Source organism: Poecilia reticulata, chromosome 15 (assembly GCF_904066995.2).
Source record: "Poecilia reticulata chromosome 15, P_reticulata-male-v2, whole genome shotgun sequence".
Taxonomy (NCBI): Eukaryota; Metazoa; Chordata; class Actinopteri; order Cyprinodontiformes; family Poeciliidae; genus Poecilia; species Poecilia reticulata.
In genome coordinates this window covers 20,814,503-20,832,170 of record NC_088844.1, presented here as the reverse complement: position 1 = coordinate 20,832,170, position 17,668 = coordinate 20,814,503, and the positions used below count along the sequence as shown (strand labels likewise).

The 17,668-nt window shown below is 39.8% G+C and overlaps 1 protein-coding gene and 1 long non-coding RNA gene across 3 annotated transcripts in view; both read left to right on the top strand.

The window, feature by feature from the left end:
• Window positions 1–17,621, top strand: part of mcu (mitochondrial calcium uniporter) — a 62,811-nt gene extending 45,190 nt beyond the window's left edge. For both annotated transcript variants that reach the window (XM_008429958.3, XM_008429959.3), the window contains exons 3-9: window positions 6,512–6,575; window positions 8,854–9,024; window positions 9,758–9,862; window positions 9,944–10,104; window positions 11,304–11,507; window positions 12,293–12,409; window positions 13,186–17,621. In XM_008429958.3, coding sequence (XP_008428180.1) covers window positions 6,512–6,575; window positions 8,854–9,024; window positions 9,758–9,862; window positions 9,944–10,104; window positions 11,304–11,507; window positions 12,293–12,409; window positions 13,186–13,266 — 903 coding nt within the window. In that variant the 3' untranslated portion in view covers window positions 13,267–17,621. The remainder of the gene's footprint in view (window positions 1–6,511; window positions 6,576–8,853; window positions 9,025–9,757; window positions 9,863–9,943; window positions 10,105–11,303; window positions 11,508–12,292; window positions 12,410–13,185) is intronic.
• The window catches only part of LOC145555013 (uncharacterized), a 273,441-nt gene that overhangs the window by 99,730 nt on the left and 156,043 nt on the right, over window positions 1–17,668 (top strand). The window lies entirely within an intron of this gene.

Here is a 17,668-nt window from a genome sequence, read left to right as displayed (position 1 = left end):
GGGGAAGAGGTTTTGAAACTGCAGTGTCATTATGTGTTGAGATCCCTGCATGGAAACAAAGCTGGAACGATGAAAGGCCAGTGCTGTCTTGACTCGTCAGCCGTCATTAGGTTTAACATAAAATATCATCTCATGTCAACCCAGCTGAATTATTATTTAAAATAAATAATAATGGACAATACTACTCAGAATGTTGCATTAATATAGTCAGTAAAGATTGTTTTGTTTTCCTTTCTAAATCATTGCAATGAGAAGAAGACATTATGGAATTGACTCACTTTAACAATATTTATATAAATATAAATTAGGCATTTCGGTATTTTGTTCCTTTGCGAGATGAAAGTAATTATCTAGAGACTTTAAATTAGCGTTCCTGTTTCTCCATGGTTTAAACATGAGTTGACAAGGAAGCTATTGTCTCTGGAAGAGACGAGAAAACATCCTAATAATTCATCCTAAATCATTAGGATGAAAAGTAAATGCCTGTTCATCCTAATAATTCAGAAAAGGCTTTCAGAAAATATCTGCTGGCCCAAATTCCCCCATATAGTGAGTGCTATAAATAAAAAGTATAAAACAACCAGAAGTGTGACAAACAAGGCAGCATGAGGATCTGCGTTTATCTTATCGTACACAGTGAATACAAGGAACATAAATAAATCTTCAAAGCTCAATGTTGAAGATATACATCAAAGACGGGCATCTTGACATTGCCATATTTTCTCAACAACCATCAGATATGTGGCACAGAGGATTTCATCTATATTTATAGCAGGCTGAATAATTGTATTAAATTTTCTAATAGATTTTGTTACTGCATCTAAAAAACTAGACTTTTGACTCATATTTCTGCACATCTTTTAAACATGCTGTCAGCGCCTTACCTTCGGTGATGGCACAAGAAGAACCATCACTGTGAAGAGGCTTTTTTTTTTTAATTCTTTTTTTTAAGTTTAGAATGAAGCTAAAACTTCATTCGGAACACTGCACATCTGATATCCTTAAAAGCAGCTGAAAACATTACAGGTAAAATAAATAAACTGCAATACAAAGCAGCTATAATCTGCTGTTGGAAAAAGCTTCACTTCACATCCAAAAAGCTTCTTCAGTCCAGTATTCAAGTGCTTTGGCTTACCTTGACCTGCAGACTTGGCATCCACACCACTCAGAAAAAACTGCAAAATTGTAACTTTAAGGTTGGTGTCAGAGTGGGAGATCGTTTGAGTTAAGTCTCAACCTTTAAAGACCTTAAAAATCACTGCGCTGCCAAATAAAATCATCTTGTTGCTAGGGATGCAAAATCCAAACAGCTGCATGAATTTATCAGTTTACTGGTGTCATCATAGGGCTCTGCTTAAAGGTCTAAAGCAGGATCGGGTCTTTTCCAAGCTGTAAATATCTCAGCTTAGTTCAATACATAAGTATTAAAGTTGATGTGAATATTGATATTGGACCAAATTTTTGTAAAATTCTGTGAGAGACAGAAATATAACACTCTGCGAGACTTGACACAGAGACGGATGGGCCCTTCCAACTGGGCAACAACCCATAAATACAAACTAGGGTTGTCTTCCGATACAAATATTTCACTTCCAATACAATATAAATATTGCAGCTTTAAGTACTGGTTGATACAGATATTGACCCCGTATGATATCAACATATTATGCTTAATTTTATCACTTATTTTATCATGTGGAAAGTTAGAAAAGGTTTGATCAAGTGATACGACTCAAGCACAGAACAATAGTCAGCAATAAGTGTGAGAACATCTCACCTATTTATTATTAACCACTGGGTTTGCTGCAGGATACAATCCCTGCTGGATAGAAATCCTGTGGCGGATTAAATGCTGGAGCGGAGTGCTTCTATCAGATATTCTAGATGCAGGTCAATGTAATACGATCTTTGTTTTTTTGGCTGATATCGGACTGATTTCCTATATTATCGGATGGAGACAGCCCTGATTACAGTCGGATCTACAGTGCAGTGGTTTAGATCAAAACTTAGTCAGGTTTATTTGTACAGCACATTTCAGCAACAAGGCAGTGCAAAGCGCTTTACATCATCAAAACATCCAGTCATCAATTATGAAACTATATAAACATTACATTTTGTCAAATACCATCACAAAAATCATAAACACAACAAATATGTTGACCAATGTTTGGCTGCCTACTTAACACAAGCAGCTCTAAACAGGTGAGTTTTTAGTCTGGATTTATGGAAATCAGTGTTTAGGCTGTTTTGCATAGAAGCTGAATGCTGCTTCTCCATGTTTGGTTCTGGTTCTGATGATGCAGAGCAGAACCAGAAGACCTGAGAGATCTGGAAGGTTGATATAACAGCAGCAGATCTTTATTGTTGAGTATTGTAATTTTGGTCATTCAGTGATTCATAAAGTACCAAAAATATTTTAAAGCCTATTCTCTGAGCTGCAAGGACCTGGTGTAAGGACTTTTCAACTGGGGTAATGTGCCCTTCATTGTGCTAATATTGTCCAATCAAAACCCAGACTTGACTTTGCAGCCTTTCAGTGCAAAGCTATAGCATAAGAAAGCATCATATAAATTACCCAGTTTTATTCATTTTCCTCAAATCTACAGTGTTGTTGTTTTGAGTACGACCGTGCCGGAGGAGGAGGAAACTAATAAATCTTGCATATATCCCCACATGCATAATCACAACTGAAATGAGAACAAGAATGTGATTATGTTGCTGCGAATTCACTCGACAAATGGAAACGGTTACACATACAGTAGGGGAGGTCTTGTAAACACACAGAGCTGCAGCTCTTTCTCTCTGTAAGACTGCGTGTCAGCAGCGTTCCTCCGTCTGTCCGCAGCATAATGGCATTTGGTGGTGTATGAAAAGGGGATTGATCCTCGCTGCAGAGCGCTGTCATGTCTCTGGTTCGTCTCTCGCTAACACAAGAGCCGTTTTGATCGCCATCTTCTTCCTGTTTCTGAAGCACAGTATGATGGGCTTGTTTGTTGATTTCATACGGGTGTTTATTATTGTAAACTGAGGAAAGCGCTCCGATATAAGTGAGGGCTCGGGTGAAGCGCAATGCAGATGAGATATGATGGAGGAGCAGTAAAGGGAACATCAGGATTCAGTGCGAGTTAGTCTGGGATGCGGGAAAGGGAGGGTGAATTCGAGGGGCAACCCCCCCTTTGAAAGGCGAGGGATTCCTTTGCTGCAGTGATCAGCAGCCTCCCCATCTCTCCCTCCGCCTCCTTCTCTCCTTCCCTCCAGTTCCTCATCCCCCTCTCTTCTATTTCACAAAGCGGAGTCACGTTTCGGAGAGGAGGGATTGTGTGCTGCAGGGTACAGTATGAGCAGCACATGGTTAGAAGCGTAAGCACACTCGTGACTCGCACCCCTCTACTCCATCCTCCATTTATCCTCACACTTTCCTCCTCCTGTCCTTCCTCGCCTCTTTTCTCTTCTCCAGCTCATCCGCCCATCACCTCCACTGAAGGCTGCTTCTTTGTTTCGCTGCCGAACGCTCGGCAGGGAGAGATTGATTCCAAGGCTGGTGTGCTGTTGACTGCTGCCTCACTGTTAAATATTTCAGGCTGCGTTTCAGTGGCTGCGTGTCTGGGGAGTGGAGGGGGGGTGAAGTCCTGCTCAGCCGCTCCCCAACCACTACTGACAAAACAGCCCGGCGAGCAGACGGCGGGCACACAAGTGTGCTTCCGCGCCAGCTGCGCTCGCGCACGGCTACATGTCACTGCGCAGACACCCAGCCGGGCCGCATTTGCGTGTGATTTTCATGTTTCTGTGGCGAGTCGGGGCTGCGTGGGAGGTTTGACTGCGAAATCTTCAAACAAGAGAAGCTAATGAATGAGAAAAGCAGAGCTGGACGGCTCTCCTCAGATGGTGCAGTTATTCCAGACTGGCCAAAAGCAATTTCTCAGCATGTCATTCGATCAGCAGCCTAATCACTGTTTGGGCTCCACTTGGTGCCGTGGGATGGCAATGGGTATTCTCATTTACAATGCCAACACACAGGAGCTTCTGTGGTGTGCTGGCAATTGCTTTCACAAATGTGGACGGTCTTCTTTATTCTTTTCAAGAGGGAGAGTAAAAACTGGACAGTACTGATGTGTTGAATGAGTGACAGCAGTTAGTCTGTAATGTAAGACTCACCTGTAATTTAGTGACTCGTCAGCAGTGGCTTTGTCCGTTCGGATTAACGATGTGTTACCAGTCCAGTAGGGGTGGGCATTTATCGTATCGTTTATCACGATACATGTCTTATAATTTAATTTATAGTTGTCACAATAATGTTTTAAGCTGCCCTTCATATTTACACCCTGACCGCTACAAGATGTTCAGCCATATGCAAAAAAATAAGAGCCCACTGCACTGAAGCCCATCGAGAAGCTCCTTGTTATGAAACCAAATGTTGATTTCTGAACTCTTCCTGAGTTAAAACATTAGTACTGTTGTTTCTAAATGAACACGAACTTGTTTTCTTTGCATTATTTGAGGTCTGGAAGCACTGCCTCTTTTTCGTTATTTTGACCATTTCTCATTTTCTGCAAATAAAAACTAAATATTTGCTTGGCTTTTCAGAGACATGTCAGTAGTTCACAGAATAAAATAAAAATGTTCATTTTACTCAAACGTATACCAATAGAAATTGAAATCAGAGAAACTGATTATTTTAAGTGGTCTCTTAATTTTTTTTCCAGAGGTGTATTGTGAAGTGTTTTAATGCTATTTTTGCGCAAATGCATATAGAAATTACAGATATTTCTGGAAACCTATCTACAGAAATGTTTGAAATCTTAAAAATGAACAAAACCTCTCATATTTCCATGTCTATACATCTTCAAGAAGCTTATTAATACTAAAAGATTTATGAATGAGGTTATTTAAAGGAAAAACACTGAGGAAAAATGAGTTTCAATGTAGCGGAGAGGCTACTTTATCTTGTAAACTAACAATGAGTACACATTTTACAAAACAAAATATTTAGAAATCCAATTTTTTAGCAATGAAATCATTTTGGATCTTCAAAAGTTCTACACTTCGTAGGACTCGGAGACGTCTGTGTAATTCCCGCCGTGCAGCGAAACAGGAAAGATGCCTGGGAGCGTAAACAGTTTGTGGATTGGCTGCGTGTTTCGGGTGGATGCTGGGCTTACCGGTTATCCCACTGCAGGATCTCTCCCCGACTGCTGTTTGCTGTTAGAGCTCGCACACAAATACGCCGCTCTGCTCCGAGATATTTTTACTCTTTGTGGTCGTAAAGGTGAAGCGCTGAGAGCCCTAAATGTCTGCTGCTGTGGTTCACCTCCACCAGGGACTGCGTGCATGTTGTAAATCTAATATTAAAACACAGTTAGTCTGCTGTTACAGACGCAGTATATACACACAGTGAGTGAGATGGAAATCTGCTTGGAAGCATTGCCTTAAAGATGTGCTTTGTTTTGCTTAAATGGTAGGTTAGCGAACGGTGCTAATCATAAAGAGCAGTTTGACAGGGAAGCATATGTGCGCAGGACTTTAATCAAGGAGGTTTTGCTTCCCCTGAGCTCTTTTGCTTCTTTGATTTTATTGCGAGACACTTTTGCGCCATAATTTTTAGAAATTAGGAGTCGTGACAGTCGCGTCTCTCCCAGGGTTTTACGCGTAAATTTGTGACGGGCTGCTTTTAATTTAAAACATCTGCAGCATCGTTTGTGAGGGAGATCACATCAGGTTGTGCACAAAAAACAACAGGGACTTTCTCGCAATCCCCTCATGTTTTCATCTTTCTCTCCAATTTGCAACAAAGACGCAGAATTCATGACTTGTTATTCAGGCTGCATTTTAGTGGCCTTGCTTTCTGTTTCTTTTTTTTTCTTCCTTTTTTTGTTTGGGAGTGGTTATTTCTACTGGAGCAATTACATGAGATGCCAGGAGCTTAGCTGTATTTTGTTTCATTATGCATGACTCTGTATATTATTTGTGTAAAAACGAAGCTGCAGATGCATCCATTAATCTTCCTTCCTTGGGTGGGGCTCTGGTTTGCACAAACTGGATGCTGTTTTGTAAAATTAAACCAGAGGGACAATATATTAACAGAGTTTATGCAGTCTGGAATTTAATTCAGTCCGTTTTATAATATCTGTATACTAGGTATAGAAAAACAGACTAGAGGAGAAGTATTTTCTGAAGGTTGTTCCTTCTGTCCATCTAACATTAATTATTTCATTATTTCACCCATTCCTCTCAATTTATCCCTCTATCCCAGGGGTCATCAACCTTTTCCATTCAAAGAGCCATCTTTGACTCCGCTACAAAATAAAACTCATTTCGAGCCACAGAAACAAATTTTAAATAGGATTATTATTAAAGCTAACAAATTAAGCTACAGCATGTGTAGTGAAAAGTGCAAAATAGTGGCCACATCGTCCAACAACATATTTGGTTAGTCTCAGGATCAGAGTATCGGATGATGGTGTTAAAAATGTTCTTCCTTCTCTCTCTCTCTCTCTCTCTCTCCTGTCTGCAGGTTTGGAAGAGCGCCCCCTCATGGCCTGGGCAGAGACTGTTTTGTTCCTCCGCTGCTCCACAGGGTAAGCCCCCCTTTGAATCACATCATAATGTTCCCTTTAAGCCAAAACTCCAACTAATTGCCTTCCCTTCCCATTCCGAGACAAAAGAGAAGTGGACCAAAGCAAAGCTATGCATTAATCAGACTGCAGAGGCTCATTTAGAGATAGCGGCCAGTGGATTATTAATGTGGATTTTGCTCTCAGGAATCACCTTTTTGGTTGGCAGAAAGAGGCAGCAGCACTGCAGAACAGGAGGATTGGATTTTAAATAGGGCTTAAACAGCTGTGGGATTGGAACACAGACAAGCACAAGATTCGCCCCACACTTCAAACGGTGAATTTGTGATGGCAGGATAAAGGAGGACAAAAGGGAACGGGTGCAAGCGAGGAGCAACCCATCTATTCCCCTGCAATAAAGTGAAATGAAACGTCTATACGTCTGTTCCTTTGAGCACCTGTTCAAAAGAGAGAATCCCCCAGAAGGCAGCTGCCAGCTGATGATCCTTCACCTCGGTGTGGGGATTGAGCAGAGAAAGTGCTGATTCACTGCAGCAGTACGGACCGTCTCCTCACCGGGCTCTGCCTTGATTCATGGATCTGTCATTGGAGACCATTCAGCATGATAATGGTACAAGCTGCGCTGGCTCTTTATAACCACAGTTTGGTTATGGACCAATAGAGTTGTGTTATAGAGATAATTACTATGCAAGAAGGAGCTTCTGGGGAGCTGTTTGGGCAAAAATTAACCGTTCTTACAGCAGTGTTTAAAAACGGCATGTGGAGATAAAGCTACCAGCACGCAGAAACAAAATAATTGAACTTGAAAATAGTGTTTTGGGACCGTTGTGTTAGTCTCTTTTGTCTTCCTTTTGTTTTTCTGCTGCTGTGAGAATCTGCTGGGAGCGACGGCGCTGTGATGCGTACCTGAATGGCATTTTTATCGTCACAAGAGCCTCATCTAGAGATATAAATAAACCTTTCTGTGGGAATAAAAACCAAGTGCAATTGACGTCAAGAGGCTGACTGCAACTCTCTGCTTTCATTAGCGTAGGCCTTGTTTTCACAAATCAGCAGTGCATCCATGTGGTTTATTTTATGTAGATTCAACTTTACTAGAAAATTATATACTAAAGGTTTCTGCAGGACCAAATGTAACTGAAATGAAATATTAACAAAAAGGTTATTTCAGTAGTTCAGTTTTCAATACACTTTGCTAGACAATCTTCTAGAGTTTTTTTTTTTTTTTTTCCTTTAGTTAAAATTAAAATGCTTGGATAAAGCTCTTTGTGAACTTTTGTTAATAATAATTTTCTTGATTAGAAATTCTGTGTTTATTGCTCCTTTCTTAAAATTTTCTTAGACTAGGACGGTTTCCATTTGCTATCAGCCGTTATTATCAAAATGAAAAGAAATGAAGCCTTGAAATGTGCAATAAATCTACATTTGAGTTTTGCTTGTTTAACTGAGTAACGGAGACAAATTGACTTTTAAATGAGCTTGTAATTTATTGAGATCAGCATGAAAATTGCAAATAGCTTTTACATCAATCACCATTATTGATGGCAGTCAGATTCTATTGGAGTCGAAAGTAAATTTCTAGTTCTATTACGAACATGTGACATGTAATTTCATCTTTGTTTTGGAAAGATGAGGCATTTTTCTCTCTGGTGCCAAACGCTGCTAAGCTTGGTGTAACGCTGTGAACTAACAAAAGCAGATCACAAAACCATATTCTAATTATCTTACAGAGTATTTTGTTTGGTCTAGTTTCTGGAATAAATATCTTAAAACATTTGCAATAAGACTAAACTAACATACAAGAAATATAGGAGCTTGTTTGAAGTGAATAAGTCCCTAATATTGATCCACTGGAAGATTTTTTTTTCACTTATAATAAGTCATTTTTCCCAAGTGAAAAAAGTCCACCAGTGCAACTAGATATAAAAAAATATATATATATATATTAAGGAATTATTGACGTAAAACAAGCTCCTCTGAGAAGTTACTTGGAAGTTAGTTTTGTCTTATTTCAAGCAACAAAACTAGAAACTACACAGATTTGTGTTTTTCCAGGGTGCAGTTTGCATTTAATTGTTTTCTAAATTAAAATCTCTTTTTCTGACTTTTTTGACTTTAAGTCCGTCTTTTTTAAATCAACTTTTAGCACCTGATCGAGCCTGATTCCTAAGGGTTCGCAAATGTTTAATCAGTTGTCAGATTTTTTCTTTTATTATTGTAAATTCTCCTGTGAGTATTTTTGCCGTTTCTCTAACCCCTCTTCCTTGTTACGCTCTCTCAGAGGTGACCGTGGTGTATCAGAATGGTCTGCCTGTGATCTCGGTCAGTTTGCCGTCCAGGCGGGAGCGCTGCCAGTTCACCCTGAAGCCTCTGAGCGACTGCGTGGGCGTTTTCCTGCAGCAGCTGCAGGCGGAGGACAGAGGCATCGACCGTGTGGCCATCTACTCTATGGGTAAGAACCACTGCTGTCAATCAATTGAGAAATTAATCAGATTAATCACACCATAGCTCTGTGATTAATCAAGAGTAATCACTATGCCTAACTTTGAAAAGTTGAAATGTAAGAATCCACATTTTTAAAATATTTGAGAAAATGTTTCATTGTCTGAAACCAGACATGTCAGTTTTCCAGGTTTTCGTATCCAGGAAGGTTTGAAAGAAGCCATTTTGTTTGAAGCACAGTTTATAAATGATAACTAGAAATTGGTTGGTCTTGGGTGGCAGGATAAATCACAGTTGAGATAATTTTTTACAATAATCTGTCAGGATATCATGTGAACAAAGTTATTCACGTGTGATCTTGAGATTTTTACTTAATGGAAACACAGCAATTGCAAAATTTGTATTACAGGAGGCCAACAATGCCATAATTAAATAACATTTGGACATTAGCAGTACATTGACAAAGTTTTGTGCATATTTGTAATAGAAACAAAATTGTTGACACCCCAAGTAAGAGCACACTCAAATATGTAAACTAGAACATCCTATTTATATTTAATTCTTTCAAAAAAAAAAAAAAGAGATGCATTTATTATTTATTTGTATAAAAAATTTCAAATCCATACATCCAAATGCTACATATTTTATTCTCTCAGTCAGACTCAACAGGTCTGATTTTCCACAGTGAGAAGACTTACCGAAGCTGTTTCTCTCACTATTTTGTCTATTTTTTTTTTCCCCAGACGGAGCGAGGATCGCCTCCTCCACTGGCATAGATATCCTGCTGATGGACGACTTTAAGCTCGTCATCAATGACACCACTCATATTGTGCGACCACCAAGGAGAGGTTCGTCCCAACAGAGAGCGAAGGATGGCGTCGAGTCTTTGGATCACGACTAAACCCGTGTTTACGTATTTGTTTGAGCAGAGATCCTGCCCCACGAGGAGGCCGAGAGGCTAAATGACGTCAAGTTTCTGGTGCAGCAGCTCTACACCACACTGCGCATCGAAGAGCACCAGCTCAGCAAAGAGCGGGAGCTGATTGGACGACTGGAGGACCTCAACTCTCAGCTGCGCCCCCTAGAGAAGGTTCATTAAAAGCTTTTTGACAGTTAGTGTTAGAGACCCCAGAAAACGCTGCGAGTTATAGAAAGGTCAGTTTAATGACGTTAATCTATGGAGATGAGGGAGCTGAGTTAAGCTGGGCTCTTCCTCATTCATCGCAATGAGATAATTAATTTGTGTGACTGAAACAAAACAGCTAATCTCATGATAATTAAGCCTTAATCCAGTACAGAAATTTCAAAAGAACAGTTGCATGATGTTATATTTTTCCATTGAAACTCCTTAATGGGATTGTTTGAATTATTGCAGTCCTGCCAAAAATTAAAAATACTTTATTTATTTATATATATATATAAGAGCCAACTGCACTGAATCTCATTGAAAAGCTCATGGTTATTCCACCAAATATAAACAATTAATTACTAAATGAAATTATTTAGCGGCTTTCTAGCCACAGCAACCACTATAAGTCCTTTACCTTTTGTCACATTCACCAAGCTGCACACACAGCTACGTGTCGGGTCGCGACTTGTGATTAAGTGCCTTTCCCATGAGTCCATCAAGCCCACAAGTTACAGAGTAAAAGACGATTCCTCTCTCGACTGAGAGACAGATGCCCTGTAATTATCACCGAAATGTCAGCAAGAAAGCAGAAATGGACCCTTGAATCCCAGAGATCTCTATAAACGCCGATAACTACTTACTTTAATAGTTAACACACCAAATATATCTGAATATGCATTAATACACACAATGGAAACCATTTTAGCATCACCACAGATGTTGATGTCTGCAGCTTATCAGCTTTCCAGGCTGCATTTCCTATCAAATATTTTAGATATGCTCTATAATTTTACAGCAATTTTCTGCAATTAGACAAAACTCCACTGTGGATTCCTAAAATATTTATAAAATGCCTAATTAGTCAGCAATTGAATCAGCTCCGAGTCTCTTGCAGCAGTGCATCATGAATCTAATTTGTCTGTCAGCTTTACCAGAGTGTGTGTGCAGTTTCCGTGGTGCTCAGAATGAACCGTCACATAATTAGAAAATGAAATATTAGTAAAAGAAAACAAATTTATATGAATCAATGCTAGCGGGTTTTTGTTGTTGTTGTTTTTATGCTTTATCAGTCGTTTGAAGCCTCCAGTGCAGCTCGTAAACTGAGTGACTGACCTCTCCGTAAGTCTGGCTGCGCACTTCATGCTGCTCTGTTTGTGCAGGTGAGAGAGGAGCTGAGCAAGAAGGCGGAGCGCCGCACCACCTGGGTGCTGTGGGGCGGCATGGCGTACATGGCGACGCAGTTTGGCATCCTGGCCAGGCTGACCTGGTGGGAATACTCCTGGGATATCATGGAGCCCGTCACCTACTTCATCACTTATGGCACTGCGATGGCAATGTATGCCTACTTTGTGCTTACACGTCAGGTAAGACTGGAGATTATATGAAGAAGGTGAATTAAGAAATGCATCTTAAAGTGATAAAACACCCAATTTATAGTGAATAATCTGTAAAAAAAAAAAAAGCAGGGGTGTTCAAAATTTGGACTGATTTTGTGCAGTTCAAAAATGATACAAAGTTGACCTCTTCAGACTTTTTATTTTTACCCAGGGTAAAATAATAACCAACATAATTTTCGTATAATGAAAAATATTGAGTACAACACAAAGTATTTGTCTTTCATAACAAAACTTTTGTAATAAGTAGAATCCCGCCTGTCCAGAAACTTTTACTGAAAAGTCGACTTTGTTGCATTAAATCAGATTTGATCAAATTTATTAAACTTGGCTAGTTATAGCAAGCGTTTTGAAAGAACATCCTGTTTTAATGTACTGATAATACATTTTTTCAATCGAGACCCCAACATTTTGAAAACCAGATGCCTTTCTTTAAATGCAGCAGACGTGCAAAGTTTTTTTTTTTTAATCTAAGCTCTTCAGTAAATAATAACTTTATTTGCTTGATTTCATTTGAATTTTGGAACACGAATACTTTTGACTTGATAACAAAAAGTTTGGACTCCCCTGCCATAGAGTAAAGAAATCTGCTTTCACTTTTCATAAATTTCCTCAAATTTTTAGCTCCAAGGACCCAGAGTCTGTTTTTCCCTCAGTGTGATTCGTCCCAGGGACTCGCAGCAGAGCCTGGAGAACATCTGATGAACTGGTTCTTGTTACAAAGTGCTCCATTTTTGTCTCCCTTTAACCTGCAGGAGTACGTTTATCCTGACGCTAGAGATAGACAGTATCTGCTGTTCTTCCACAAGGGGTTGAAGAGGACACGCTTCGATATCGAGAAGTACAACAAGCTGAAGGATGACATCGCTGAGGTACGGGGATTTAGCCTCTCGCTGAAAATCTTGATTGATTTGTTTTTGCTGTCAAGCAGATGCTAAATTAGGCAGAGTGTGTTCTTTTGACTCTAAGCAGATATGAGGGGTATAAATATATTTACTGCATTTGCAGTGCAAAGTAGAGAAGTTACAACAGTTACTATGATATCTAGTAAAGACTGAAATGAGATTTCTGTATTTCCCAGACTTGCTGATGTCGAGAAAAATATCAGTTTTTCCAAACTTTAATCCCTGTTGCTTAAATGGTGTCTTTCATATTTTTCTTCCTTCTCTCCTTCCTAGACTATTTTAGTGTAAATTGTGCCCTCACTTCCTTTGTTTCCTGTGCTCTTCCTTCCTTCCACCCTCATGTTCTGCATTATTTCCTTTTTCCAAGTGTTTGTTCTTCTTTTCCTTTGTGTCCCCTTTGTATCTCACGATATAATGCTTATTCTAACTTATTACATCGAAAATCCCTAAAACCAAGTCTTCATTGTGCCACACAATGTACTACATCCCAACACTGATTTCATTTCCTGCTTTTAACACACACTAACGGATCTTTTTAAGAAGTCCTGGAATTGTTTTGCAGAATGAACGCATTGCTCATTGTATGGATGTAAATGTGGATTTGTAAACTTCAGAATGGAAATGTACAAATCCAATTTCCAAAGATGATGGAAAGTGGATGCTCAAAGATGATGGTTTTGCCTGTTTAACTTAATAATCGTCATATGTTTTTTGTATTTTTCCTCTTCCTCCTCTCTGTCCAGGTGGAGCTGGACCTGAAGCGCCTAAGGGATCCGCTCCAGCTCCAGCTCCCGATTCAGCAGCTGCCCAGCGACAAAAATTGATGACAAGCGTGACTCCCCTCATCTCTGATCTCCTGGAAACGACCCTCTTTCTTCCCCTTCCCCCCCTCTGGTGTCTGAGTACTCCCTCTCTACTTCCTCCTATCCTCTTCTCCTTCTCTACCTGTCCCTTTGTTTATTGTGGAAGGTTGTTTTTTTTTTCTTCTTCTCTCCTGGCTAAAATCTATAGTTGGAATTCGAGAATGCCTCAAACTGAAGACTTCATACAGCTGAAGGATGAAGACGAAGATGGTGAAGATTATCAAAGCAAATTGGATTAGCCTCAAACTCTGGAGGGGCGACCTGCCGGTAAACCGCAGGGATGAATGCGAATTCGCTTGCTTGTAAGCACTCTGAGATAGGGAACACGGCGAGGAGCAGCCTTTGTTGAGTCTGTGTGTGTGTGTGTGTGTTGAAGAAGGATCACCTAATGCGACAGTAAACACACACACACGCGCTTCCTCCCAGCCTGTGCAGGCTCCAGAGACAAGTTTACAGGAAGTTCTGACTGCAGTCGCACCATCATGGAGATTCTAGTTTCCCTGCGTCCGAACTCTGCCGCCTCCCCTCCCTCTCCGCCGAGCCGCGCCTCCTCCAGGTGACGGGCAGCATCCCTTCGTCAGGAGCATCTGTATCTCTGCAGGAAGCAGGAACGCCTCGTTTTCCCTTCCTGTTGATGTCCTGTAAGCGGCTTGGCATCCGCAAGTCAGAGAGTCCTACCGACAACAACATCACTGTGTGTTCTTTTATTCCAAAACAAACTGAAAAAAAAAAAAAAAAAAGTTAATATTTTGGCACTTTTTATTTTGAAAGCCATAGTATATTTGTTATGACAAAAATATGGGTATATATGTATACAATCAAACAGATGACCAGAGGCTAGTTTTTTTTCTCTCTTTGTTTTCCAGTGGGGGGAGGAGCTCTCCGACAAACATAAAAAAATAAATAAATCATTGGTACCCCATAAAAGGACTCCACTAACAACAGCATTACACTGTATTCAATAAATACCTTGTGCTAATAGCTTTGTACATTTTCATGACAAGTACACAATATATATGTGGCGCTCATTTTCAAGAGAAGAGCTCCTGTGCATGGTCTCCGAGAGGGAGGAAGCAACTCTGAAGCCAGATCAGGGTGAAAAATGGCTTTAATTACAGAATACATGCATTTCTCAGCAATGTGAATAATGCTGTGCTTTACTTACCTCTTTAACCAACCATTGCTGCAGAGTGTTGTGCAATATCTCCAATGAAGTAAAAAAAAAAAAAAAAAGACAAACTTACCCTTATGTTGGAGTATAAACTAATTCGATTCATGCAAAATAAATAAATAAAATTTCATCCTAAGATGACACGGAATAAAGTCAGAGTTTTCTCCTCCCACTGCTGCTGTAATGGCCTCCCTCCCTGCTCTCAGTGACAAGGCAGGGTAGACTGCATGCTGTGGTATGGCCTCAGTAGAAACTTGTGAACGTGTAGGAGCATTATAGCAATTTTGTACTTAATTGGGCACTTTCTTTTCGCGCATCCTTTGGACGTCCATCAGCATCTCCATGAAGTTTTGCGACACATTGTTAATTCAAACCATATCTTGATTTTTCTTTAGGCGTGGGCCGGTATGAGATTCTCTCTGGAGGAGAACAGACAAAATGCTGTGACTTTACTGTGTTGGGCTGAACTTTAAACAAAACAAAAAAACGTATCAAATGACCTAATCTTGTTGATTTAAAACTGAAAATTGATCCTGCTACACCAAAAAAGTAAATGGATGCAAGTATTTAAAGTTTGTTGAAGATTTTGCAAGCATATGTAAACCCCCACTAAATTTCAAAGTAGTTTTTGACTGCTTTATTCTAAATACTGCACATTTTTGCCACTCTGTTCTGTTTATCATATTAACAGAGATGCACTGATTTCGCTTTTCGGAGGATTTTATTTACATTTGACTTGACACTGACTTTGATCAGGTCAGTTTTCAATTTAACAGAAAAATAAGGAATTACATTATTATCACCATCTATGCATAATGTGACTATCCTTTTATCAAACAGGAAACTTGGTCAGACCGGTTTAATTGGTCAGATTAAAATCTTGTTGATGATAAGTTGATCTTGTCAAGTCAGTAGCAGACAGAGACCAGCAGGTGGCACTGCTTTAGGTTTCAGAACTATTTCCAAAAAGCCAAATTTGTCTTTTGTTTCAGCCAGCTGAGTGGTGGTGTGCAGCATTGTGCTAGTCTGTGCTTCGTAACACCTGGAAAAGCAAACTATTACTGGAAAGCATCTAAAAAATAAGATTTAGTCTGTAGCGAACAATACGTCGTTTTAGCACCATTGAAAAAGTAACATGTAAAACTCTTGGTACTGGTAGCCGGCCCGTGCCTAAAGCTTTTTTGGGAATGTTTACTCCAAGAACTTCTTTCAGAGCGGCAAAGTCTTCTGTTCAGGGTCCGGTTTGTCGACCCCAGCAGGGGGGCTCGGCATTTCGCTCCCTTCGCCATTTTATCCCTTCACACGTTCAGCCGTTTGGTACCATCTGCCATCGGACGGGGCCTTCTAGGAGCGTTTCTTACCCGCTCGTGTTCTACTGGTTGTCTGACTCCAATAATTGATGTCTACCAGCAGATCAGAGTTATCTCGCTTTGATTAGGAGTCAAACTCTGTCCTTTTTCATACGAGTCAACTGGCTCAAAAAGGGATCAGAACTTAAATGAGAGGAAATGTGGTGTAATTAGAAGTTTTCACAAAATATATAACATTATCTGTGAGATTTGACTGTTAAATGCGCCTTTATCTCTATAATTCATGTAAATACTTTGTGAAGTGATAAAAAAAAAATTGTTTTGTTTTGGCATGAAGAAATGGCTTGAGTAACACTTCATAGGAATATCGGACGCGAATCGACAAAAGTACAAAGTGAGCCCCCTAGTGGTCCAAACCCCATATCTTTAGATCATTTCTTCAAGCCAGTTGTTTTTGACTCTGAGCTGCCGTCGCTCAGCCTGTGCAGTGGGGAGGCGCCGTCCCCCAACATCCTCCTGCATGGAGTCCAGGACCATCCTGAGCTCGAGTCCTGCTGGGGAGCGGATCTTTCATATTAAAGTGCATGCTTTGGGCTCAAATTGTTAATTAGCCTTGCAAATCTAAAGACGGGATAGAGCCTTATCTGGTGCATTGTGTGTGTTTGTTTGTGTGTGTTATTGCTTAGAGAAATTGTGCCTTTCGGATAATAGATGACGTAATCTGTGTTGAGATCTTAGAGTTAAACGAACAGCGGTGTTAGGCTGACGGAGACATAGAAAGGCAGAAACGGGTTTCTTTGGGAAGTGGAAATACATTTTAAAACATTTAAGCGGTGCAAAAATGTAAGAAGGTTTCTGCATCTGTGATTCTTTTGCTGCTTGTGAGTACAAGTAGGAGTTGATGTTTCCTGAATATATCTGCTTTCACACACAATACACTCAGATCCTGTAATAGTTGGCTGTTTGTGGTCTGGTTCCTCCCCTCTGCTGTCTCTCTGTCCGTCATCACGTTCTCTGATTTTTTTTTTTTTTTTTTTGTTCAAATCATACCATCCACCATTTACTGCCTTTTGTTTGTCGTCTTTTATTTTTTTTCTAAACAAACTATATCAAATATAGGGAAACTTATGCTAAAGAGGGTGTTGCATGAATGTATGTTTACATGGAAACTTATCTAAAAAGAAAAAAAAAGATGATTTATTCAAATACGTGCAAAGATAATTTAAGGAACGTCGTTTGTAGAGATTCCTAGTTGTAAAAAGGGACAGGAGGCGGTGCTGTGTCTTTAAAGTCCAGCCTGCCAGACGACATCCAAGTCCCAGCCAACCAACTGCTTAAATCCAGTCCATTTTTATCTTATGTATTCCCAGTATCCTGGTCCTGACTGTGTGTCCTCGCTCTCCGATAAGTAAAAAACCCCAACACCGAAGGCCTGAGAGCCTCTGTGCTAAAGGAGAGACGTCAGATTAATGCTTTAAAATCATCTGGGAAAACCTCCATCTTTTCTTTTCACCCATCCTCGCCTTTGTTTTCTCCAAAGTATCATTATTACTCTACATTTTTTGATGTGCGTTGAACTTCAGATTTTTAATTTGTGATTGATTTTGTTCGGACATGCTTAAGATTGAAGCAGACCGTAGGATTGAATGGATCATGTATTTCATTTGGACCTATTCTACTCTGTTGTTTTTGTTTGCTTCAGTTGACATGATGCTGTAATGTTGGCAAAACAAAAAAATAAAGAAAGAAAATGTAAAATCCTGTATCATTTATGAAATATGTATAAAAGAGAAATGTAATTCAATTATCAATAAAATCCTTATCCAGGTTTTGGAGCTAATGGTCCCAGTGAAAGTCTTTGTTTTTATTGTGCAGCTGATGT